Consider the following 22,986-nt stretch of genomic DNA (forward strand, 5'->3'; position numbering starts at 1 on the left):
CTCCCCCTCTCTCTTTTGCTCTCTCTCCCCCCCTCTCTTTTGCTCTCTCTCCCCCCCTCTCTTTTGCTCTCTCTCCCCCCTCTCTTTTGCTCTCCCTCTCCCCTCTCTTTTGCTCTCTCTCTCCCCTCTTTCTTTTGTTCTCTCCCCCCTCTTTTGCTCTCCCTCTCCCCTCTTTTTTGCTCTCTCTCTCTCCCATCTCTTTTGCTCTCTCTCTCCCCTCTCTTTTACTCTTCTTCTCCCTTATAAGCGCAATTTAACTTGTACGCACACGAAAGCAAAAACCAAATATCGCTTGCTCGGAAAAGTTTGCGCTCCACTCGTAATCTGGCCCTAAATTGGAAGTGGATTCAAATGCAGAAGAAAAGCACTAGGCACACACTGTAGAATTATTTACCCTCCCTATAGGAAAAAATAGCCATTTTTTCTTAAAGGAAATTGGTAAAAAAAAAAAATAAATACATATATATATATATATAAAAAAAAAATAGAAATGATAAATAAAGCAATTTAATTTATGAAATTATCAATTTATTACACTTAGAGAACTAGGTTTTTTACTACAATGTTCCCTTAACAAAGGGGTTGAGCTGTACAATGTACCAAAATATGCTTTTAAATAAATTCTCACTTGCTATATCCTCAATGTTTCTAACCAAATCTTCCCTTCTCTTTTGCTCTCTCTCTCCCCTCTCTTTTGCTCTCTCTCTCCCCTCTCTCTTTTGCTCTCTCTCCCCTCTCTCTTTTGCTCTCTCCCCCCCTCTCTCTTTTGCTCTCTCTCCCCCCTCTCTTTTGCTCTCTCTCCCCCTCTTTTTTGCTCTCTCCTCCCTCTCTCCCCCCCTCTCTTTTGCTCTCTCTCCTCCCTCTCTTTTGCTCTCTCCCCCTCTTTTTTGCTCTCTCTCCTCCCTCTCTCCCCCCCCCTCTCTTTTGCTCTCTCTCCTCCCTCTCTCTCCCCCTTCTCTTTTGCTCTCTCTCCCCCTCTTTTGATCTCTCTCTCCCCCTCTCTTTTGCTCTCTCTCCTTCCTCTCTCTCCCCCCTCTCTTTTGCTCTCTCCCCCCTCTCTCCTTTGCTCTCTCTCCCCCCTCTATTTTGCTCTCTCTCCCCCCTCTATTTTGCTCTCTGTCCTCCCTCTCTCTCCCCCCTCTCTTTTGCTCTCTCTCCCCCCTCTCTTTTGCTCTCTCTCCCCCTCTCTTTTGCTCTCTCTCCTCCCTCTCTCCCCCCCCTCTCTTTTGCTCTCTCTCCCCCCTCTCTTTTGCTCTCTCTCCCCCCTCTCTTTTGCTCTCTATCCCCCCTCTCTTTTGCTCTCTATCCCCCCTCTCTTTTGCTCTCTCTCCCCCCTCTCTTTTGCTCTCTCTGCCCCCTCTCTTTTGCTCTCTCCCCCCTCTCTTTTGCTCTCTCTCCCCCCTCTCTTTTGCTCTCTCTCCCCCCTCTCTTTTACTCTTCTTCTCCCTTATGAGCGCAATTTAACTTGTACGCAAATGAAAGCAAAAACCAAATATCGCTTGCTCGGAAAAGTTTGCGCTCCACTCGTAATCTGGCCCTAAATTGGAAGTGGATTCAAATGCAGAAGAAAAGCACTAGGCACACACTGTAGAATTATTTACCCTCCCTATAGGAAAAAATAGCCATTTTTTCTTAAAGGAAATTGGTAAAAAAATAAATAAATACATATATATATAAAAAAAAATAGAAATGATAAATAAAGCAATTTAATTTATGAAATTATCAATTTATTACACTTAGAGAACTAGGTTTTTTACTACAATGTTCCCTTAACAAAGGGGTTGAGCTGTACAATGTACCAAAATATGCTTTTAAATAAATTCTCACTTGCTATATCCTCAATGTTTCTAACCAAATCTTCCTTATCGGAGATAATTTGTTTTAATTGAGGGAGGTTCACAAACTGTTCCAACAGCAAATCCTCTTGTTCCATCATTTCAGAAAGCTGTGTTGCACTAAACAGAATAAAAAAAAAAAAAGTTTAATTCATACAAATAAATTATATACACAAACACTTTAGTGTAGAATTTATTGTAAATATAAAGCATACTATTATACAAAAACAACCAGACGAGTGAATGCGTTCTGCACTAGTACATCTATCAAAAACCCTTTGATGTTCTGTCAATTAAATAGCAAAATATTTTTAAACAACTTTCCAATTTACTTCTATTTTCTAATTCATTGTCTTGATATCCTTTGTTGAAAAGCATATCTAAATAGGCTCAGTAGCTGCTGATTGGTGGCTTCCCCATGTGCATTGCTATTTCTTCAACAAACGATATCTAAAGAATGAAGCAAATAAGATAAAATAAGTAAATTGGAACATTGTCTAAAATTGTATCTGAATCATGAAAGAAACATTTTGGGTTTTATGTCCAATTAAGCTTGAGCAGAGTCATTTTTAAGGGGTACAATATCAGTTCTGTATCCTAAAGGATACAGAACTTAAAGTGTACAACATATATAAAAAAATAAAAAAAATATAATAAAATATATACTGTATATGAATCATTCAACCTAGGTGGTTGACAAGGCCTGCTCTCACACAATTGATTGCAGAAGGGCAAGGGTGAGGCATCACTAAATATGAGGAGCCCCACATTCTGAGAACAAATGTGGACAGACTGACAACATATGAACCTTGTATGTCCAATCATCGATAAATATACCCTTTAGTTACAGTGGAGATTGGAAATTAATTTTGGTCTGTGTGTTTATTACAATCAATAACTGAGGCAAATCAATGCTAACCAAGTTTAAAGGAAAAGCTTCCCCCCTCTCTTTCTTCTACTGCACATGTGTAAACCGCAATGCAAGTACATACCACCTACATATGCACAGGGTTTGATTCTTTAGCAAGGGTCTTTTCATCTGGGGTTAGATGATTCAGTAAAAAGTATAACAAATTTACTTATTTGACAAAAAAGCTGACTTATACATTGTGAAATGCTCATCTAAACAATTAGTACAATCTAATTATCAAAGTGTCGTAAATATTGATGAAATCTAGGTGTAGTGGACTTGACTGTTATTTACTGACATATAGTACCTGAGTTGGGATCTAATAGTATATAGTACAATATCCTAACTCAATGACATGATTCAGGCCTTCTGGAAACAATGATCTGAATTTGTAAATCCAGAAAGTCTCCCGCTGTATTAACAAAAGTCATCCTTTTGTTTTAGTTGATTTTCTCTAAAGGTGTAATTAATAAACTACATGTTCCTTTGTCTATGTATATGTATTTTCCATTTAGGATATTGCGGTTTGAGGAATGTAAACTATATTAGTAGCTTTTATTGGTCCGAGGTTACCATGATAGCTGCTAACTGATTGGTCGTAGACATTTGGAACATTTGGAACATTTATGACACAGCAAACATATTTAAAAGTCACTATTAGCTGAACGTTGCTAAGGCAACAACTCACTGATTGTAGGGGACTTGTTTAAATGTGATTTTAACAAAATGTTGTTATCATATGCTTGATGAAACGGTGCATAAGTGCTGAAAAACACGTAGCGTTGATAATATGTGAGATTTATAAGTTTTACTGTATGTTTTTAAGATTTTATTAAAGACTGAGTTTGGCAATCCATGATACTGATTGATAACCTGGCTATGGAAGCGGTTGCATCGGTTAAGTGTGCTGGGGCACTAGAATCATCCAGCACATCTGTATTAGCACATTCTAGTGCTGAAACCCTTGTTAATATTACTTTATTACTTTAGAGGGTAATACACAGATAACAGTGATATCCTGTACTAGGAGGCATCCTCTGTTTTCTTGTTGTTTCTACAGTGGATTGATGATTCAGAGATCATGGGAGGAGCTGCTGTGCAAAATTGCAGGACTGATTTTGGAGTGTCCTTTTTTGCAATTAACTAAATATATTTAGACGGAATGTTGTAGTGTTACAATATATTATTTATAGCAATTTAGTTAAGGATATCGATACCGTTTTTAGTTTTGTTTATATATATATTTTACTACTACTTTATACAATACAGGGAATCTCATTTATTCTAGCACCCCAGAACATGCTTTTGTGTTTATTGGAGTAAAAATTTGACTTTCATGTCTATTTCAAGCAGTTTAAAGGCATGAAACCCAAAAAAATTTCTATGGTGATTCGAACAGAGCATACAATTTACTTTTAGTAATTTGCTTTGTTCCCATTTTATCTGTGTTGAAGAGATACCTAGGTAGCTGTCTGGAGCACTGCATGGCAGGAAATAGTGCTGCCATATAGTGATCTTACAAATATATAACATTCTTGCAAAACTACTGCCATATAGTGATTCAGACACGTGCACACTCCTGAGCTTTTTTCAGCAAAGGATACCAATAGAATGAAGACAATTTGATATTAGAAGTAAATTAGAAAGTTGTTTGAAATTGCATGCTCTATCTGTATCATGAAAGAAAAATTGGGTTTAATGTCCCTTTAAGCATTTTAAACTCACGTTATTACCTTAGTTCTGTTAACTCTGGAAAAGGGTCAGGGAGATCTGGCATCTTGTACGTATAGCCGTTTATACCCACCTAAATAGAGGAATACATAAAACATGTAATAGTTAACTCACTTTTATCTGCTCTGCTTTTTATGTATTTAACACAAATATGTACATTTCACTTTACAATATACAGGTGGTACAAACCGATGTGCAAAATGTAACTACCACTTACTTATTTGTCTTATTTATTTATAGATCTACTTTCTAGGCCATTTCATTTGGTAAAGCATAAGCTTACATTCTTCTATATAGAATGTGATGCTATGATCTGATCTATGTTCGGGCTCACAAGCTTTATTAGAACGTATAAGAGCTGCAACAACTAATCGGCATAATCGATTAGTTGGTTTGCAATTAGTTGGTCTGTGCACAGCATTGGTCTGTGCACAGCACCAGCTGCTTTACTCCAATGAGCTCCTGCACATGGTATTGTGCTTTATGGTTATGCCTTTAGCCTAAAGTATGCCTACAGACATTTTACTTTTCACTTTTTTAGGACACTAAGTTTATTTTTAAGTTTACAACTACTCCTGTCTTATGTGCAACCCAGAAATAAAATAGGTGTCATCATTTGGATTCTTTACATTAAATCAGTTGATTTGGGACTATGATTTGCATGATATGGTGCTGAGCTTGTTATTTACACCTAGCTCTAGATTGATGGCATTTGTTATTTGAATTGATGTGCCCTATTATCTGTTTGCACAATGATAATCGGCAATAGCAAGTGATCTGCTAATATGTACTGTATAGATAAATGTGTAAGGCTTTGTCCTATTACTGATATATAGTCTTTAGCCTTTTTTTTATAATTTTAATTAATTGAAATATGTACCAAATTCAACCTTTGTAAGTATATATCTGTTCTTTTTAAGAGTGGACTAAATATTTTTTCCCCTAACCTTATAGCTGGTTATTTACCATTGCATATAGATATCCAAGATATTTTTATGTTAGAATGAAGTCCAGGCTTACTTTGTTAAGAGGCCCCTTGCATTGGTGGAGAGCTAACAAAGATATATATCCCTCCTTGGTGAAATTGGAAAAACCCTACTTATGCATCTCAGGCACTTCAACACCATCTGAGCACCTATTAAGTGCTGCAGGCAAAATAACTTGCAAAAAAGAGAGCCAGCCTCAGCCAGGAGCATGTAGACATGTTAAAATGTTTGTATTTCAATGCAAAGTTTCTGAAAGAGTCAATAACAGAATGTTATAAACAGTGATAATCTACCTCTTTCTAGTTCTACCTCTTTTTCAAACAGTTCGTGGTTTTGTTTTGCTTAATTATAAAAATGTGTTCTGCTGCTTAAAATTGTACAAACAGTTGTGTTAAATGTAAATTTTTATTCTGACTCTGAAGTTTATATTTTTAACACTCAGTACGTAGATTTTATTTAAAATTTAGGAAACAATTATTGATTTTTTTTATCCGATTAGTCGTTTAATTGAAAAAATAATCGGAAGATTAATCGATTATGAAAATAATCGTTAGTTGCAGCCCTAGAACGTATTATTAATCAATATGCGTACATGATGCAAACTCATCAACACACTATTGGTGCTTGAATTATTCAACTAAAAATAATTCAAAATGATTTGCATTTATAAATAAAGACTTATTGTTCCATATTTAGTTAGCGGAAAATACACAGCAATCAATACATACTAAAATTATCATGGTTGGTAAAATTATACAGCTTATAAATCTCTCTTGATAATATAAGGATATTACATTTTATATTAGATTATAACAATAGTAACGTAAGCGTTGGTTTTATTACTTCTGAACGTACTTCAGATGTGGGCACAGGAAGAGGGAGTTCAGTAATCAGGCCGTAGGGAGGAGCAGCCGATTTGGAAGCGTTATAGTTTGCAGGAACAGATTCAGAAACAGGGAGAGATCGGTTTGATTCTTGTGTTGGGAATGATGGAAGAAATTGAAACCCTGAATGTGCATATGAAGTTTGCCCTGCAGGACTGCCATATATGCTGAAAGAAAAAGAAATTAGCATCAGGGCTGATCCTGTATACACTCATTCTTCTTATAAAGGTAACAAGTCCTTGTATTCTATAGATTCTATAAGTACAATTAAAAACATATGATGACATTTAAATAACCTTATCAAAATCGATTCATCCATGCAGTTTTCTCACAACCTGTATCCTCACACAAATAACACTTCAATTTTATTCCTACAGCAATATAAACAGCATTTATTTAATACTATTATAGATTACAACCATAGACATGAGAAGTGTGTTTTCTTCTCTCCTTGTTATCCGGGTACAATTACATGATGGCTGTGTCTTTGTTTAAAGGGCCATTGTAGATTAAAAATGACATGCTCTAACATATAGATGATTATTCTAAAGAAAATTTAAAGGGATATTCAAGTAAAAATTACATTTTCATGATTCAGATAGAGCATGCAATTTTAAACAACTTTCCAATTTACATTTATCATCAAATGTGATTTTGGTATTATTTTTTGAAAGCTAAACCTAGATAGGCACAAACTGATTTCTAAACCATTGAAGGCCGCCTATTATCTCAGTGTATTTTGACAGTTTTTCACAGTTAGACAGTGCTAGATAGCATTGTGCTCACTCCCGTGGAGTTGTTTATGAGTCAGCACTGATAGGCTAAAATGCAAGTCGGTCAAAATAACTGAGATAAGGGGGCAGTCTGCCAAGGCTTAGATACAAGATAATCACAGAGGTAAAAAGTATATTAATATAACAGTGTTGGCTACGCAAAACTAGGGAATGAGTAATAAAGGTATTAACTATCTTTTTAATCAATAAACATTTTCAAGTAGACTGTCCCTTTAAGTGAATATGTTATTTATATTACATTCACTGAATACATCTTGTTATTCAGAAGTGAAAAAATCAATCATAGAATATTATTCTTAAAATCAGCAAAGAAGAAACTCGGATCTCTTGACTGGTTAAAAATCCAAAAAACTTTATTCGTCAAAACAGGATAAAAAAATCCAATAACCACCAGCACAGGAAACAGGAGAAAGCTGGTATTTGGCAATACAGAGAACCATGGTTTTGTATACTACTAGTGAATGGCATTTATCTCTGGGAATTACGCCATTATTCTAATATTATTCTTATATCTACTTCCACCGTATTCATTTTGACACAAAACGTCTCCTGGTTAAACTGCATTTGAATTTTAGTCAAAATTTTAATCTTTTCAACACTGTTCATTTTAATTGATGAAAAGACAATTTCAGTTGCCAAAATAAATTCTAAACTACAGGTGTGGAGACTGAATTCTTTACTATTTACGCCATTAAACTGAATGTAGCTCGCTCCCGCTACCAGACCAGAGCGGGAGCGAGCTACATTCAGTTAAATGGCACGATCAGGCTGGCTGTGACTAGACAGCGTGCCCACGATGCGCTTATGCAAATTAAGACCTGCTCAGTAGAGCCAGGAGTGGCATTCATGAAAATATCTCTGAAATCCTTTGAGTTATAAAGTTGGTGCTAAGCTAATGTTATATAATTCTGCACTATGTGCAGAATTAAATAACATTATTTTGTAGGTTTACTGTCCCTTTAAAATCACAAGACATTTCTTTTGTGTTTCTATAAAATAACATATCAGCCAAGTCTTACGGTTTTAAAAACAAATTAACATCCTTTTTACTGCAATGATTTTTCAAAAGTCAAACTGCACCCACTATTACCTTATTTGAAAGAAACAATCTGGCCTTTAATCCACGTGCACCAAAGATAGCAAATGCCATAAAGTAACTATAAAATGCATTGTTTTGCAGTTGTTATTGTGTAAAGCCAATTAGGGGCAGATATGTAGCAGGGTTAGCCTTGATAAGTCTGACCTCATTTGATCACTGACGACACTTCGTATGCAAAGATTCTTTATACATGTGTGCTGGATGGTCCCAGAATTAAAGCAACATACCTTGTACAAAACATTAACTGCTTGTGTTACTGCCAGACCCTAGTAAAATAATCACAGTTTCTGGTGTAGCAGTACTGCAGCACGTTTAACACACAGTTACCCTATAAAATCCTATTAGATTTTAGAAGACATTAAGCTGCAGATAAGGTTATTGACAGGCTAAATACGGATGAAATTCAGCTTCCTACACTGCAGGGGCCATCGGGAATTAATGTCAATATTACATTCATAATGAGGCTACTATAAAATAAAATGCCAGAATATTAATAGCTCTGATCTGATTCTGAAGCAGTTAAAATTAAGCTGAGATTTACATTCTCTATAAAGGGAATGAAGAGGACACAGTGTGATGATGTGAAAAGTTAAAAGGTTTACATTTAGGAAAAAGTGGTCAGAAGTAAAACAAACAAGGATAAAGAGATAATGAAAATGAAAACATTTAATAGAAGAGTTTGAGAGGAATGTTAAATATTGTGGACTGGAAAGCTATACAAGTAATAGATGACCCTACATTACTAAAGTGATAGTCAAGCACATTATTAGATAAAACAGAAATAAAATCTATGCCTTACATGTCTAAATTATGCTTTCTTTAAAATTATTTAAAGGGTCAGTAAACGTACCAAATAATGTTATACATAGTGCAGAATTATATAACAGTAGCTTAGTGATAGCTTTATAGAACAAAGGGCTGCATAGATATTTACCTAAGAAAATTACTTTTACAGAACGCCGCTCCTTGCTCTACTGAGCGGGTCTGTTTTTTTTTCAGAAGCACATTGTGGTCTGCTGTCTATTCACAGCCAGCCCGACCGCGCCATTAAACTCAATCTATCACATATTACTATGTGCAGAATTATATAACATTATTTGGTACATTTACTGGCCCTTTAAGCTTTCTAAATGATAATACTGAATTAAAACAGTAAATCCGTTTCCCTGCAGACACCTGCCCCACTTGCACAGTACACATATAAACACCATATGTGCATGTACAGTTCATCTGAGGTTGGACTAACAAACACCTATGTAAATAGTAAGCTGCACGAGTCACTGTTTACTTCTGAGTTGTACTGAGTGACAGTGTAAAGGAACTTTACATGCGCAGCCAGTCTTCCTGTTTACTAGATGTGTGTGGTATATGTGGTTAATGGTGATGGATTTTTCATTTTAATACTAACTAAATACATATTCTATGGTAAAAACCACTTAACCAATACAACTTATTAAACACTAACAGCTCCGTCCATAGTTTTTGCAAAAGAGTTTTAATAGGTACCAATGCATTATGTTGTAATAAGCTGAATATTTATACACACACACACATATACAGTATAATATATATATATATATATATATATATATATATATATATATATATATATATATATACACACAGGTGGCCCTTGTTTTACAACGATTCAATTTACACCGTTTCAGAATAACAACCTTTTTATCCAGTCATGTGACTATTATTGAAAAGCATTGAGAAGCAGTGCATTTATTAAAATAGCCAGTAGGTGGAGCTGTCCGCTTGTGTTGCAGCAAAGCCAAGCAAGCTGAAATTAATCAGTTTAACCAGACCTGAGCTATCAAGCAGATTTCAAAGGAACAAGATCGTCCTGTCTATAAATCAGTCCAGATTGGAATGCATAGAAAGAACTGTTTGCAGAAAAATGCAAGTGAAGTCTGTGTTGTGTGATTATTATATTAGGTTTATAATGCTGTTTAGCAAATGTTTTTGTTCATTTAACTTAGTTTAATTATATATTCTGTGTTGTGTGATTATTTTATTAGGTTTATAATGCTGTTTAGCATTTAAAGTCTTCATTTCAAAGCTTTAAAAATAATGTATTAGGTGTTACTTATGACAATTTTGAGAGGAGCCTGGAACCTATCTCCCTCAGTTCCCATTGACTTACATTATAAACTGGGTTTCAATTTACAACGGTTTCGATTTACAACCATTCCTTCTGGAACCTAACCCCGGCGTAAACTGAGGGATATATATAGATATATATATATATATATATATATATATATATATATATATATATACATACATACAATTATTCCAGCAGAGCACACGCTCACCTCCAGGACAGGGTGCAAGCAAGTAAATTCACAATCCCATAAACAGCATGCTCTCACTGGATTTGTGAAAAATAATAATAATAATAATAATAATAATAATAATAATTATATATATATATATATATATATATATATATATATGTGTGTGTGTGTCAGGGTATCTGTGAATATCAGTAGATAATACATACATATATATATATATATATATATATATATATATATATATATATATATATATGTACAATAAGATAAAATAAGTATACAAGCTATCAAATATTAAATTTGAAAATGCTTATTTTATTACTTGACACATTCTGTGTATTGCAATTCTGAAGTCATGAGACATTAGATGCCTGGCTGACTACACATCAAAATTCAATCCTCCCCCACTCAATATGCAAAATTACACAGGAGAAAAAGGAAATTTATGCTTACCTGATAAATTTATTTCTTTTACGATATGACAAGTCCACGGATTTCATCCTTACTTGTGGGATTAAATCTCCTGTTAGCAGGAAGTGGCAAAGAGCACCACAGCAGAGCTGTATATATAGCTCCTCCCTTCCCTCCCCCTCCAGTAATTCGACTGAAGTTAGGAAGAGAAAGGAGAAGCCAAAGGTGCAGAGGTGACTGAAGTTTAATAAAAATAAGTACATACCTGTCTTAGAAATGACAGGGTGGGCCATGTACTCGTCATATCGTAAAAGAAATAATAATAAATTTATCAGGTAAGCATAAATTTCCTTTTCTTTTACAAGATATGACGAGTCCACGGATTTCATCCTTACTTGTGGGATACAATACCAAAGCTACAGGACACAGATGAAAGGGAGGGACAAGACAGGAACCTAAACGGAAGGCACCACTGCTTGAAGAACCTTTCTCCCAAAAACAGCTTCAGAAGAAGCAAAAGTATCAAATTTGTAAAATTTGTAAAAAGTGTGAAGAGACGACCAAGTTGCAGCCTTGCAAATCTGTTCAACAGAAGCATCGTCTTTAAATGCCCATGAGGAAGCCACAGCCCTGGTAGAATGAGCCGTAATTCTTTTAGGAGGCTGCTGTCCCGCAGTCTAATATGCCAGACGGATGATACTCTTCAGCCAAAAAGAAAGAGAAGTAGCCGTAGCTTTCTGGCCCCTACGCTTTCCAGAAAAAACAACAAATAATGAAGATGATTGACGAAATTCCTTAGTGGCCTGCAAGTAAAACTTCAGGGCACGGACCACGTTCAAGTTATGCAACAGACGCTCCTTCTTAGAAGAAGGGTTAGGACATAAAGAAGGAACAACAATTTCCTGATTAATATTCTTATTAGAAACAACCTTAGGAAGGAAACCAGGTTTGGTACGTAAAACCACCTTATCAGAATGGAAGATAAGATAAGGCGAGTCACATTGTAACGCTAAAAGCTCAGAAACTCTACAAGCAGAAGAAATAGCAACCAAAAATAAAACCTTCCAAGATAACAACTTAATATCTATGGAATGCATGGGTTCAAACGAAACCCCTTGAAGAACATTAAGAACTAAATTCAAACTCCAGGGTGGAGCAATTGGTCTAAACACAGGCTTGATTCTGGTCAGAGCCTGACAAAAAGACTGAACGTCTGGAACATCTGCCAAACGTTTGTGTAGTAAAATTGACAAAGCAGAGATTTGTCCCTTTAATGAACTTGCTGATAACCCTTTCTCCAATCCTTCTTGGAGAAAAGACAGAATCCTGGGAATCCTAACTCTACTCCATGAGTAGCCCTTGGATTCGCACCAATAAAGATTTTTACGCCATATCTTATGGTAGATCTTTCTAGTAACAGGCTTACGTGTCTGAATCAAAGTATCAATGGCCGAATCAGAGAACCCCCGCTTAGATAAAATCAAGCGTTCAATCTCCAAGCAGTCAGTTGTAGAGAAACTAGATTTGGATGTTGGAAGGGTCCGTGAATGAGAAGGTCCTGCCTCGATGGAAGTTTCCACGGCGGCAGAGATGAAATGTCCACTAGATCGGCATACCAAGTCCTGCGAGGCCACGCAGGCGCGATTAGAATTACTGAAGCCCTCTCCTGTTTGATCCGAGCAATCACTCGGGGAAGGAGAGCGGTGGAAACACATAAGTTAGGTTGAACGACCAAGGCACTGCCAAGGCATCTATCAGTTTGGCCTGAGGATCCCTTGACCTGGATCCGTATCTTGGGAGCTTGGCATTCTGATGAGATGCCATCAGATCCAATTCCGGTCTGCCCCATCTGAGGATCAGAGTGGCAAAGACCTCCGGATGGAGTTCCCACTCCCCCCGGATGAAACGTCTGTCTGCTTAAAAAGTCTGCTTCCCAGTTGTCCACTCCTGGGATGTAAATTGCTGACAGATAGCAAGAGTGAGCCTCTGCCCACCGAATTATCTTGGATACTTCTGTCATCGCTAAGGAACTCCTTGTTCCTCCCTGATGATTGATGTAAGCCACAGTCGTGATGTTGTCCGACTGAAAGTGGATGAATTTGGCCGAAGCAGAAGCGCATTGAATATTGCTCTCAATTCCAGAATATTGATTGGAAGAAGAGACTCCAACTGAGTCCACACACCCTGAGCCTTCAGGGAATTCCAGACTGCACCCCAACCTAGTAGGCTGGTGTCCGTTGTCACTATCACCCATGAGGGTCTGCGGAAGCACGTCCCTTGGGACAGATGATCCAGGGACATTCCACCAAAGAAGAGAGTCTCTTGTCTCCTGATCCAGATCTATCTGAGGAGACAAATTTGAATAATCTCCATTCCACTGCCTGAGCATGCTCAGTTGTAGCGGTCTGAGATGAAAACAAGCAAACGGAATGATGTCCATTGCCACCACCATCAATCCAATTACCTCCATGCACTGAGCCACTGATGGCCCAGGATTGGACTGAAGAGCTTGGCATGTATTCAGAATCTTTAACTTTCTGACCTCCGTCAAGAAAATTTTCATAGATATGGAATCTATTAGAGTTCCCAAGAAGGGAACCCTTGTCTGTGGAATTAATGAACTCTTTGCTAGATTCACCTTCCACCTGTGAGTCCTCAGAAAGGACAGAACCATGTCTGTATGAGACTTTGCCAGATGGTAAGACAACGCCTGGATCAGAATATCGTCTAGATAAGGCGCCACTGCAATGCCCCGAGGCCTGAGAACCGCTAGAAGTGACCCTAGAACCTTTGTGAAGATCCTGGGTGCTGTGGCCAACACGAAGGGAAGAGCCACAAACTGAAAATGTTTGTCCAGAAAGGCAAACCTTAGGAACTGGCGATGATCCTTGTGGATAGGAATATGAAGATATGCATCCTTCAAGTCCACGGTAGTTATATATTGACCCTCCTGGATCAACGGTAGAATTGTTCGAATAGTCTCCATCTTGAAGGATGGGAATTTGAGAAACTTGTTTAGACTTTTCAGATCTAAAATAGGTCGAAACATGCCCTCTTTTTTGGGGACCACGAAAAGATTTGAGTAAAACCCCTGCCCCTGTTCCAGTATTGGAACGGGACGAATTACTCCCATAGTAGAGAGGTCTTTTACACAACGTAAGAACCCCTCTCTTTTTATCTGGTCTACAGACAATCGTGAAAGAAGGAACCTCCCCCTTGGGAGAGAATTTTTGAATTCCAGTTGATACCCTTGGGACACGATTTCCAGTGTCCAAGTATCCTGAACAAGCCTGGGCAAAGAGAGAAAGTTTGCCCCCTACTAGATCCGGTCCCGGATCGGGGGCCGCCCCTTCATGCTGTCTTGGTAGCAGCAGCGGGCTTCTTGGGTTGTTTACCCTTGTTCCAAGCCTGGTTGGGTCTCCAGACGGACTTGGCCTGAGCAAAATTCCCTTCCTGTTTGGCGGAAGAAGAAGAGGGGACTCCTTAAAAGTTCCAAAAGGAACGAAAATTATTTTGTTTACCCCTCAGTTTAGCAGTTCAATCCTGAGGTAGGAGATGACCCTTACCTCCCGTAATGTCAGAAATCATTTCTTTCAAGTCAGGCCCAAATAGGGTTTTTCCTTTGAAAGGAATAGCCAAAAGCTTTGACTTAGATGACACATCCACAGACCATGATTTTAACCATAACGCTCTACACGCTAAAATGGCAGATCCGGCATTCTTAGCTGCCAATTTGGCAATCTGAAAGGCGGTATCTGTAATAAAAGAATTAACCAGCTTAAGAGCCTTAATTCTATCTAAAATATCAACTAAAGGAGTCTCAGTCTTAAGAGACTCTTCTAAGGCATCAAACCAGAAGGACGCCGCAGTGGTAACTGGTACAATGCAGGCCGTCGGCTGTAAAAGGAAACCCTGATGAATAAATAACTTTTTTAGGAGACTCTCCAATTTCTTATCCATAGGGTCTTTGAAAGCACAACTGTCCTCAATAGTTGTACGCTTAGCCACGGTAGATATAGCTCCCTCCACCTTAGGGACTGTTTGCCAAGAGTCCCGAACAGTGTCAGATATGGGATACATTGTCTTAAAATTAGGAGATGGTGAGAACTGGATACCCGGTCTGTCCAATTTCCGCGTAATAATTTCCGAAATTCTCTTAGGAACCGGAAAAACATCAGAGCAAGCAGGCACACCTCTAAGTATTTGTCCATTTTACACAATTTCTCTGGTGGTACCACAATAGAGTCACAGTCATCCAGAGTCGCTAAAACCTCCCGAAGTAACAGGCGGAGGTGCTCAAGCTTAAATCTAAAGGACATGACGTCCGAGTCCGTCTGAGGTAACACACTTCCTGAATCGGAAAGTTCCCCCTCAGACAGAAGTTCCCTGACCCCCAATTCAGATCCCTGTGAGGGTACATCGGAAATAGCCAACAAAGCATCAGAGATCTCAGTATTCAAATTAACCTCTGTCCTGCTGCGTTTGCCCTGTAACACTGGCAACTTAGATAAAACCTCTGTAAGGGTAGATGACATAATTGCAGCCATATCCTGCAGAGTAAATGAAGTAGACGCGGTTGAAGAACTCGGCATCGCTTGGGTGGGCGTTAAAGGTTGTGAGGCTTGGGGAGAACTTAGCGGCATACCCCGATTCTCCTCAGACTGAGAATCATCCTTAGACACACTTTCCTTAAATAAAATCTGCTCTTTACATTGTAAGGCCCTTTCAGTACATGAGGGACAAAAAGTAAGAGGTGGTTCCACAATGGCATCTAAACACATGGAACAAGTAGTTTCCTCAAGTTCAGACATGTTAAACAGACTATCAATAGTAATAATAGTCAATCTTTACTTGATATATTGTACTCTGAAGTCAAAACATATATTAAAAAAATATTTGAACCAAAAAGTGTACTGCGCCTTTAAATAATAAATAATTTTATTGCTGACGTTTTCAGCAATAAAAATTGCCCCTATGTGCCCAAATTAGCTTAACTATATTGCACCACTAGTTAGGACATATTATATATCAACTTATATTAACTTTGTCAGATTTATCATATACATCGATATATTATCAAATTTGGCACCTGCACCTCGCCACAGCTCTGCTGTGGTGCCTACCTGCCCCCAGATCTCACTGAAGGAACGTTCGGAGCCTCTCTGTCCTCTACGATTATCAAACAGAACTAGGCCCCAACGGAGCCTCAGGATCTTGCTACTGATCCGGAAAACAAACTGCGTGTCTGAGCGCGCAAAAATAGGCCCCGCCCACCGTGGGCGTAACTCCTAGCCTACCGAGACCCGCATGGGTAGAGAAAAAAACCCCAAACATGTAGGTTCTCCATATATCAGCCATGTGCCCCACAACATACACACACTGCGCAATAAGCGCCTCTCAGTGCAAAACATATCATGTCAAGTCAGCACAGTATAACGAAAGTCTAACCGCATCTCCCAGCGTCAGCCCACATAATAAATTTAAAGTGACATACCAGCACACTATTAAATAATCAAAATAACAGGGAATTCCAGGTACACCATTTTCCTATATTTGCATACTGATTACCCCTCCCCAGCTAGGGAATATTGTCAGCCTGTTTTGATGTATCAAGTCTCCCCAGAAACAAATACCTGAACATACCTCAATGCTGCTTGTAGCATGACATCGTTCTCCACACTGAAGATTTTTCTTTACACTACCTTCAGCTGCTCTGTGGGAACCAGCATGGATCTTAGATAACGTTTGCTAAGATCATCAACATCAGGGCAGAAAAATAAAATGTCTCCACTCCTCTTGGGAAGGTATAGACTGACAATTTCTCCCTGAGAAAAATAGTACTCACTGGCACCATTTTAAAATAAAAAAACTTCTTGATTGAAGAATCTAAACTAACACCTCACTTTGCCTCTTCCTATAACTGACACAGGCAAAGAGAATGACTGGGGGGGGGGGGGGGGGAGAAGGGAGGAGCTATATATACAGCTCTGCTGTAGTGCTCTTTGCCACTTCCTGCTAACAGGAGATTTAATCCCACAAGTAAGGATGAAATCCGTGGACTCGTCATATCTTCTAAAAGAAAAGGATTTAGACAGTTGTATAAATAAGGCCAGTGGGCCACTTCAAAGTAAATGTTAACATATGGAGCCCTCAGAATATATACGCCCATAAACGGGTTTCCTGCCCAAGATGAATAATAAAACTCACAGGTCCCATGTAAGGAACAGACAGTCCGTCTATAAGAATAAGGGAATATACAAACAAACATTCTCAAAAGATGTGGCTCATGCCATCTAGGTGTAAATTATCCCCTGCAGAGTTTCCAATATACATTTCCCAGATGAGCTGGCGTTTCAAGTCTCTGTATGAAATGGTATACTAGATCTCAGATAAAGGAGTTATGCCTAATTTTCATGTAGTTTAAGATATTCAAATGAATGAATATATATATATATATATATATATATATATATATATATATATATATATATATATATATATGTATATATATGTATATATATATATATATATATATATATATATTCAGACACATTAAATATGAACACATGAATCTGGGAGATTGTCTCTGCCTAAGAAGGGTAATATGTGAAGCTGAAAAACCTAAGAATCAAGATTTCAACATGTCTTAACCTATGTATTTTTGAAAATATAGAAGTCTTAAGGATTCGAAGTTTGGACAAATCATATATATAGTTTTCAAACATTAAATATGTGCCTCAGACTATTAAATAATAGGTACGAATAAATGGATATGAAATTGTCTGTTTGCATAATATTAAATGTGAATGTCTGCTAAATGAAAAATATAAATAACATCATATATTTTTATACACTCAGCAAGAGATATACAGATATGCAATATTTATATTGATATGGGAAAGTAGTCCAATATGAATATAATTATGTGACATGACATCTGATTGCTGATCTCAAGGTATGTATATGATATTAAGATGATAACTGAGATATTAATTAAATCCATGCTAAAAAGTATTGAAATCCTTTTAAATACCCATATATTTTAAATGTATAAGAATTACTTTGTATTGTGGGAAGTGGATCAGGTTTAATATTGATGTAATGCCCAGATTAAATAATATTAAGTGATCCTATACAAATTGGACATAATTGTTTGCGGAGGCAAGAAATAGTGAATACACTAAAGATACATTGTAAAAAATATATATGAATCTATATTAAACTGTAGCAGCATTGATGGTAAAACTGCATTTCTGGTTATCTGCTGCCACCTATAGTTCAAAAATGGCATTACAACCAAAAGGCATTTGGCTACTCAGGGAGGCGTTTCCCAAAATAACCTATGAGATGTTCAGATCCAAGGGCGAATCAGAAACAAGCACCGGTAAGGGTCTATCAAAATCTTGTGGGAATGATTAAAGAAAAGGAGGAGGGATTCATTATTTTTTTGGGGATAAAGACCCATACACACAGGAGACAATAGACAGACAGACTCAAAGAGGCATACATTTCTGGAGAGAAAAATACACAGACTGTGTGTCAAGTATATTCTATGTCATTTTGGGACACTTCCTTGAACAAAGGGAGATTAACAATTTTTGAGACCTGTACCTTTGTGCATTGTGAGTAAATCCTCCATAGATGACCCACAAGAAACTCTGGAAACTGAAACATTGATTTGGTTATCTGGGTAAAGTATATGCGATTGATAAATATATATATATAAATATATATATAATATTAAAAAATCAAAGGTATTTGGTAGCTACGGTCTAATTGAAGCTGGTAAACAAAGAGCACAATTAGTATTTTAAGCTCATGTTCATAGTTCTGTGTAGTTTAACTAGTAAATATTGCTAAATAATTTATTTGCTAGACAGGACTTGGCACTCCAGATTTATAAGTCAGTCATTATTGTGAACCCTTTCAGAACTGTACATAAACTGGTTATTGTGATTAAATCCCTGGTAGTTATTAATTAAGTATAGCAAGTTGGTAATCCATATTGGGCATTGAACTAAAGTTAATAGTTAATAACAGAAGATTCTGGTATTTTATTGTGATATTTTAATGTGATTCATTGTGAGTAAGGTTAATTTTAAAAGGTATATATATTTTTTTATGATCTTTGTATAGAATATTGTAACGGCTTAAGTGTGCATCATTTGATTCATAATCTGGTTTCTATAACTTTAACTAAATATAAAGAATTTAGGAATAAATATTGATTTTAAATTGTTTCGAATATGCATTTTAATTGGAGGTTATTTTATTTTAAAGAATAATTATTAAATACATTGTTTTGTAACCCTGCTATATACGGACATATTATTTGGAGGCGCTGCAGTAGATATTATTAAATTTATCACATTGATATAATATATTTGTAGTAAATAGATTATAAAAAAAATATTATTAAATTTTTTTTTTGAAAAATTGATAAAAAAAATAAAAAAAAATATTTTAATTCATATTTCAAAATTAATATTAATATTGTTGAATATTTTTTTTCTTCTTGTTGGTCAAAATTGTATTAGCGTTTTAATTTAACCAAATACTAAGCCAAAATAATAATGTCTGTTACTGGAAGTGAATTAAATGAATCTATACATAGTGTTAAAATATGTTCCCCAAAATTACCCCTCACTCAGGGCGCTATCCTTAAGATGGACGTTATAGGCCACATTAAAAAGAGGTGTACTATTGCGGGTGATTTAAATGATTATATGGATATGCTTGCAATTAAGGCTAAAAATATTGCTATTGATGATGGAAGGTGGAATGAAAAAAGTGAATTGTTGCAAGACTTATTTAAAATTAATAGATGGAAAAACGCTAAGAAGCAAGATGAGTTAATACTAAAATATTGGCCCCTTGTAATATGCATTATTGACAAAATGTCCCTCCTCTTTATAGAAAAGGAATTGCAAATACAGGGGCTAGAAGATGATATTCGCTCATCATGCAGATGCGAAGAGAAACTAAATATAGCCAAAAATAAAATTTATGAGTTTGCCCAAAACATGGCCACCTTACAAAAATATAACCAGAGTTCAGTAGCCCAGATAGAAGATTTACATAAGCAGCTACCACAAAGCCAAAGAGAGTTAAGTGGTTTAAAAAGGTTGCATCATCATAATGAAAACCCCTCTATTAGCAATGAGGATAATGCAGATAATTATAAATCCCTTACAGAACTGATAAGAAATGAACTGCAGAAATTTAGGGAAGATTTTAAACAAAGGACCCCTATTGGGCCAGAAATACACTTCTCAAATAGACAGTCACCTCACGTTATAAATTCAGGGGACTGCTATACCTCAGATGAGGGGGGAAGCTCTAGTAGCGAGTCAGAGGGGGGAGCCAGCTACCCAAATAGCCCACATAGTACTAATGTACGTAGGAGGTCTCCCCATAGTAAATATAGGGCAGATAGGGGGCACTCCAGCTCCAAAAATAAAGGTCCCTAGGAAAGTCCAAGATAGTCTAATAAAAGGTATATGACACCCCTAAAAACATAATTTATGCTTACCTGATAAATTTATTTCTCTTGTAGTGTATCCAGTCCACGGATCATCCATTACTTATGGGATATTCTCCTTCCCAACAGGAAGTTGCAAGAGGATCACCCACAGCAGAGCTGCTATATAGCTCCTCCCCTCACTGCCATATCCAGTCATTCGACTGAAACAAGACGAGAAAGGAGAAACCATAGGGTGCAGTGGTGACTGTAGTTTAATTAAAATTTAGACCTGCCTTAAAAGGACAGGGCTGGCCGTGGACTGGATACACTACAAGAGAAATACATTTATCAGGTAAGCATAAATTATGTTCTCTTGTTAAGTGTATCCAGTCCACGGATCATCCATTACTTATGGGATACCAATACCAAAGCTAAAGTACACGGATGATGGGAGGGACAAGGCAGGATTAAACGGAAGGAACCACTGCCTGAAGAACCTTTCTCCCAAAAACAGCCTCCGAAGAAGCAAAAGTATCAAATTTGTAAAATTTTGAAAAGGTGTGAAGCGAAGACCAAGTCGCAGCCTTGCAAATCTGTTCAACAGAGGCCTCATTTTTAAAGGCCCAGGTGGAAGCCACAGCTCTAGTAGAATGAGCTGTAATCCTTTCAGGGGGCTGCTGTCCAGCAGTCTCATAGGCTAAGCGAATTATGCTCCGAAGCCAAAAGGAAAGAGAGGTTGCCAAAGCTTTTTGATCTCTCCTCTGTCCAGAGTAAACGATAAACAGGGAAGATGTTTGGCGAAAATCTTTAGTAGCTTGTAAGTAAAACTTCAAGGCACGGACTACGTCCAGATTATGTAAGAGACGTTCCTTCTTTGAAGAAGGATTAGGACACAATGATGGAACAACAATCTCTTGATTGATATTCTTGTTAGAAACCACCTTAGGTAAAAACCCAGGTTTGGTACGCAGAACTACCTTATCTGCATGAAAAATCAGATAAGGAGAATCACATTGTAAGGCAGATAGCTCAGAGACTCTTCGAGCCGAGGAAATAGCCATCAAAAACAGAACTTTCCAAGATAAAAGTTTAATATCAATGGAATGAAGGGGTTCAAACGGAACTCCTTGAAGAACTTTAAGAACCAAGTTTAAGCTCCACGGGAGAGCAACAGTTTTAAACACAGGCTTAATTCTAACCAAAGCCTGACAAAATGCCTGGACGTCTGGAACCTCTGCCAGACGCTTGTGCAAAAGAATAGACAGAGCAGAAATCTGTCCTTTTAAAGAACTAGTTGATAATCCTTTGTCCAAACCCTCTTGGAGAAAGGACAATATCCTAGGAATCCTAACCTTACTCCATGAGTAATTTTTGGATTCACACCAATAAAGATATTTTTTTTTTTTTTCATACTGGATCATAATTTAATAGATGCATGGAGGACCATGAATAAGGGAACAAGAGACTATACATACTACTCCTCAGTACATACATCATATTCAAGGATCAACTATATCCTGCTGAGTCAAATATTTTTTTTTTTTTTTTTAATTTAAATACCCAAATACTTTGGGGATTGAACAAAGATTTTTTTTTATTTTTTTATTGAGAAAGCGGTACATACAAAATAAGAGCATAAATATAATCCAGGGAAAAATTACAAAATATAATTTCACTGAAGCAGCATTGCTTTGACATGAGTTATAGCAGTATCATCAAATACACTTGAAAGTCCTTGAAATACTGATTATATATGAGAATAATATGATAAATATGTAGTCTTGTAGCTCCCATTCTAGATAAGACAAAGTGATAGTCCAATTAAATTATGCCATATACATAGTACAACATTACCAGATAACCAGTAAAGATGTGAATTAAATACACCCTATCACATTGTTAAACTGATCTTCTCATTATTTTTTTATTTTTTTTTAAACTATTTAAAACAAACACAAACAACAACAACAACAAAAACCACACATAACATAAACCATATAACAAAGCAAGTAGTAACAACTGTGCTAATTTATGCTTCATTATTGTCCTCCAGTAAGAGCAAGTAAACTAAAGGGCATAGCCTGAACAAATTCTGCCTAAAATAATGAATATTTCTATAAACTGTAGCAGTACATAACAGAATTATCTCTTATGTCACCTATATGTTCGAAGGGTTAAAGTGTAACGCAAGCTGGAGGCTATATAGGCCTTTACAAGGTAGAAGCACCTCTAGGGACCCCTATGAGATGTAGACTTATGTGTCAGGATTTAAGAGTCAAATGCATAATAAGGGTCCATGTTTTTGAATAAACAGCTAGACATATTGAGCATATATAAGTGTGTGGAATGCCTATATGGATAATAATAACTCTTAGCTATCAGACATATGCACCGTATGCAGCAGCATGTAGATTGTAAGGGCAAAATGGAATTTATTATAAACTACACAGATATTAGGTTCTATGAATCATTAATATAAGCAAATAAGAGTTAAGGGTGCTCCATAATCTGCTGAAACCCATTCCTTTGCATATACTTCATCCAATACCCCTTTTCACCTGAATGTTTCA

At 36.8% G+C, this 22,986-nt stretch overlaps 1 protein-coding gene across 1 annotated transcript in view; it reads right to left on the bottom strand.

The window, feature by feature from the left end:
• VPS37A (VPS37A subunit of ESCRT-I) overlaps window positions 1-22,986 on the bottom strand; it is a 104,153-nt gene that overhangs the window by 20,893 nt on the left and 60,274 nt on the right. Inside the window, 3 exon segments of the mRNA XM_053703921.1 lie at window positions 1,828-1,955; window positions 4,479-4,549; window positions 6,318-6,513. Of these exon segments, the coding sequence (XP_053559896.1) occupies window positions 1,828-1,955; window positions 4,479-4,549; window positions 6,318-6,513 (395 nt within the window).

Source organism: Bombina bombina, chromosome 2 (genome assembly GCF_027579735.1).
Source record: "Bombina bombina isolate aBomBom1 chromosome 2, aBomBom1.pri, whole genome shotgun sequence".
Classification (NCBI taxonomy): Eukaryota; Metazoa; Chordata; class Amphibia; order Anura; family Bombinatoridae; genus Bombina; species Bombina bombina.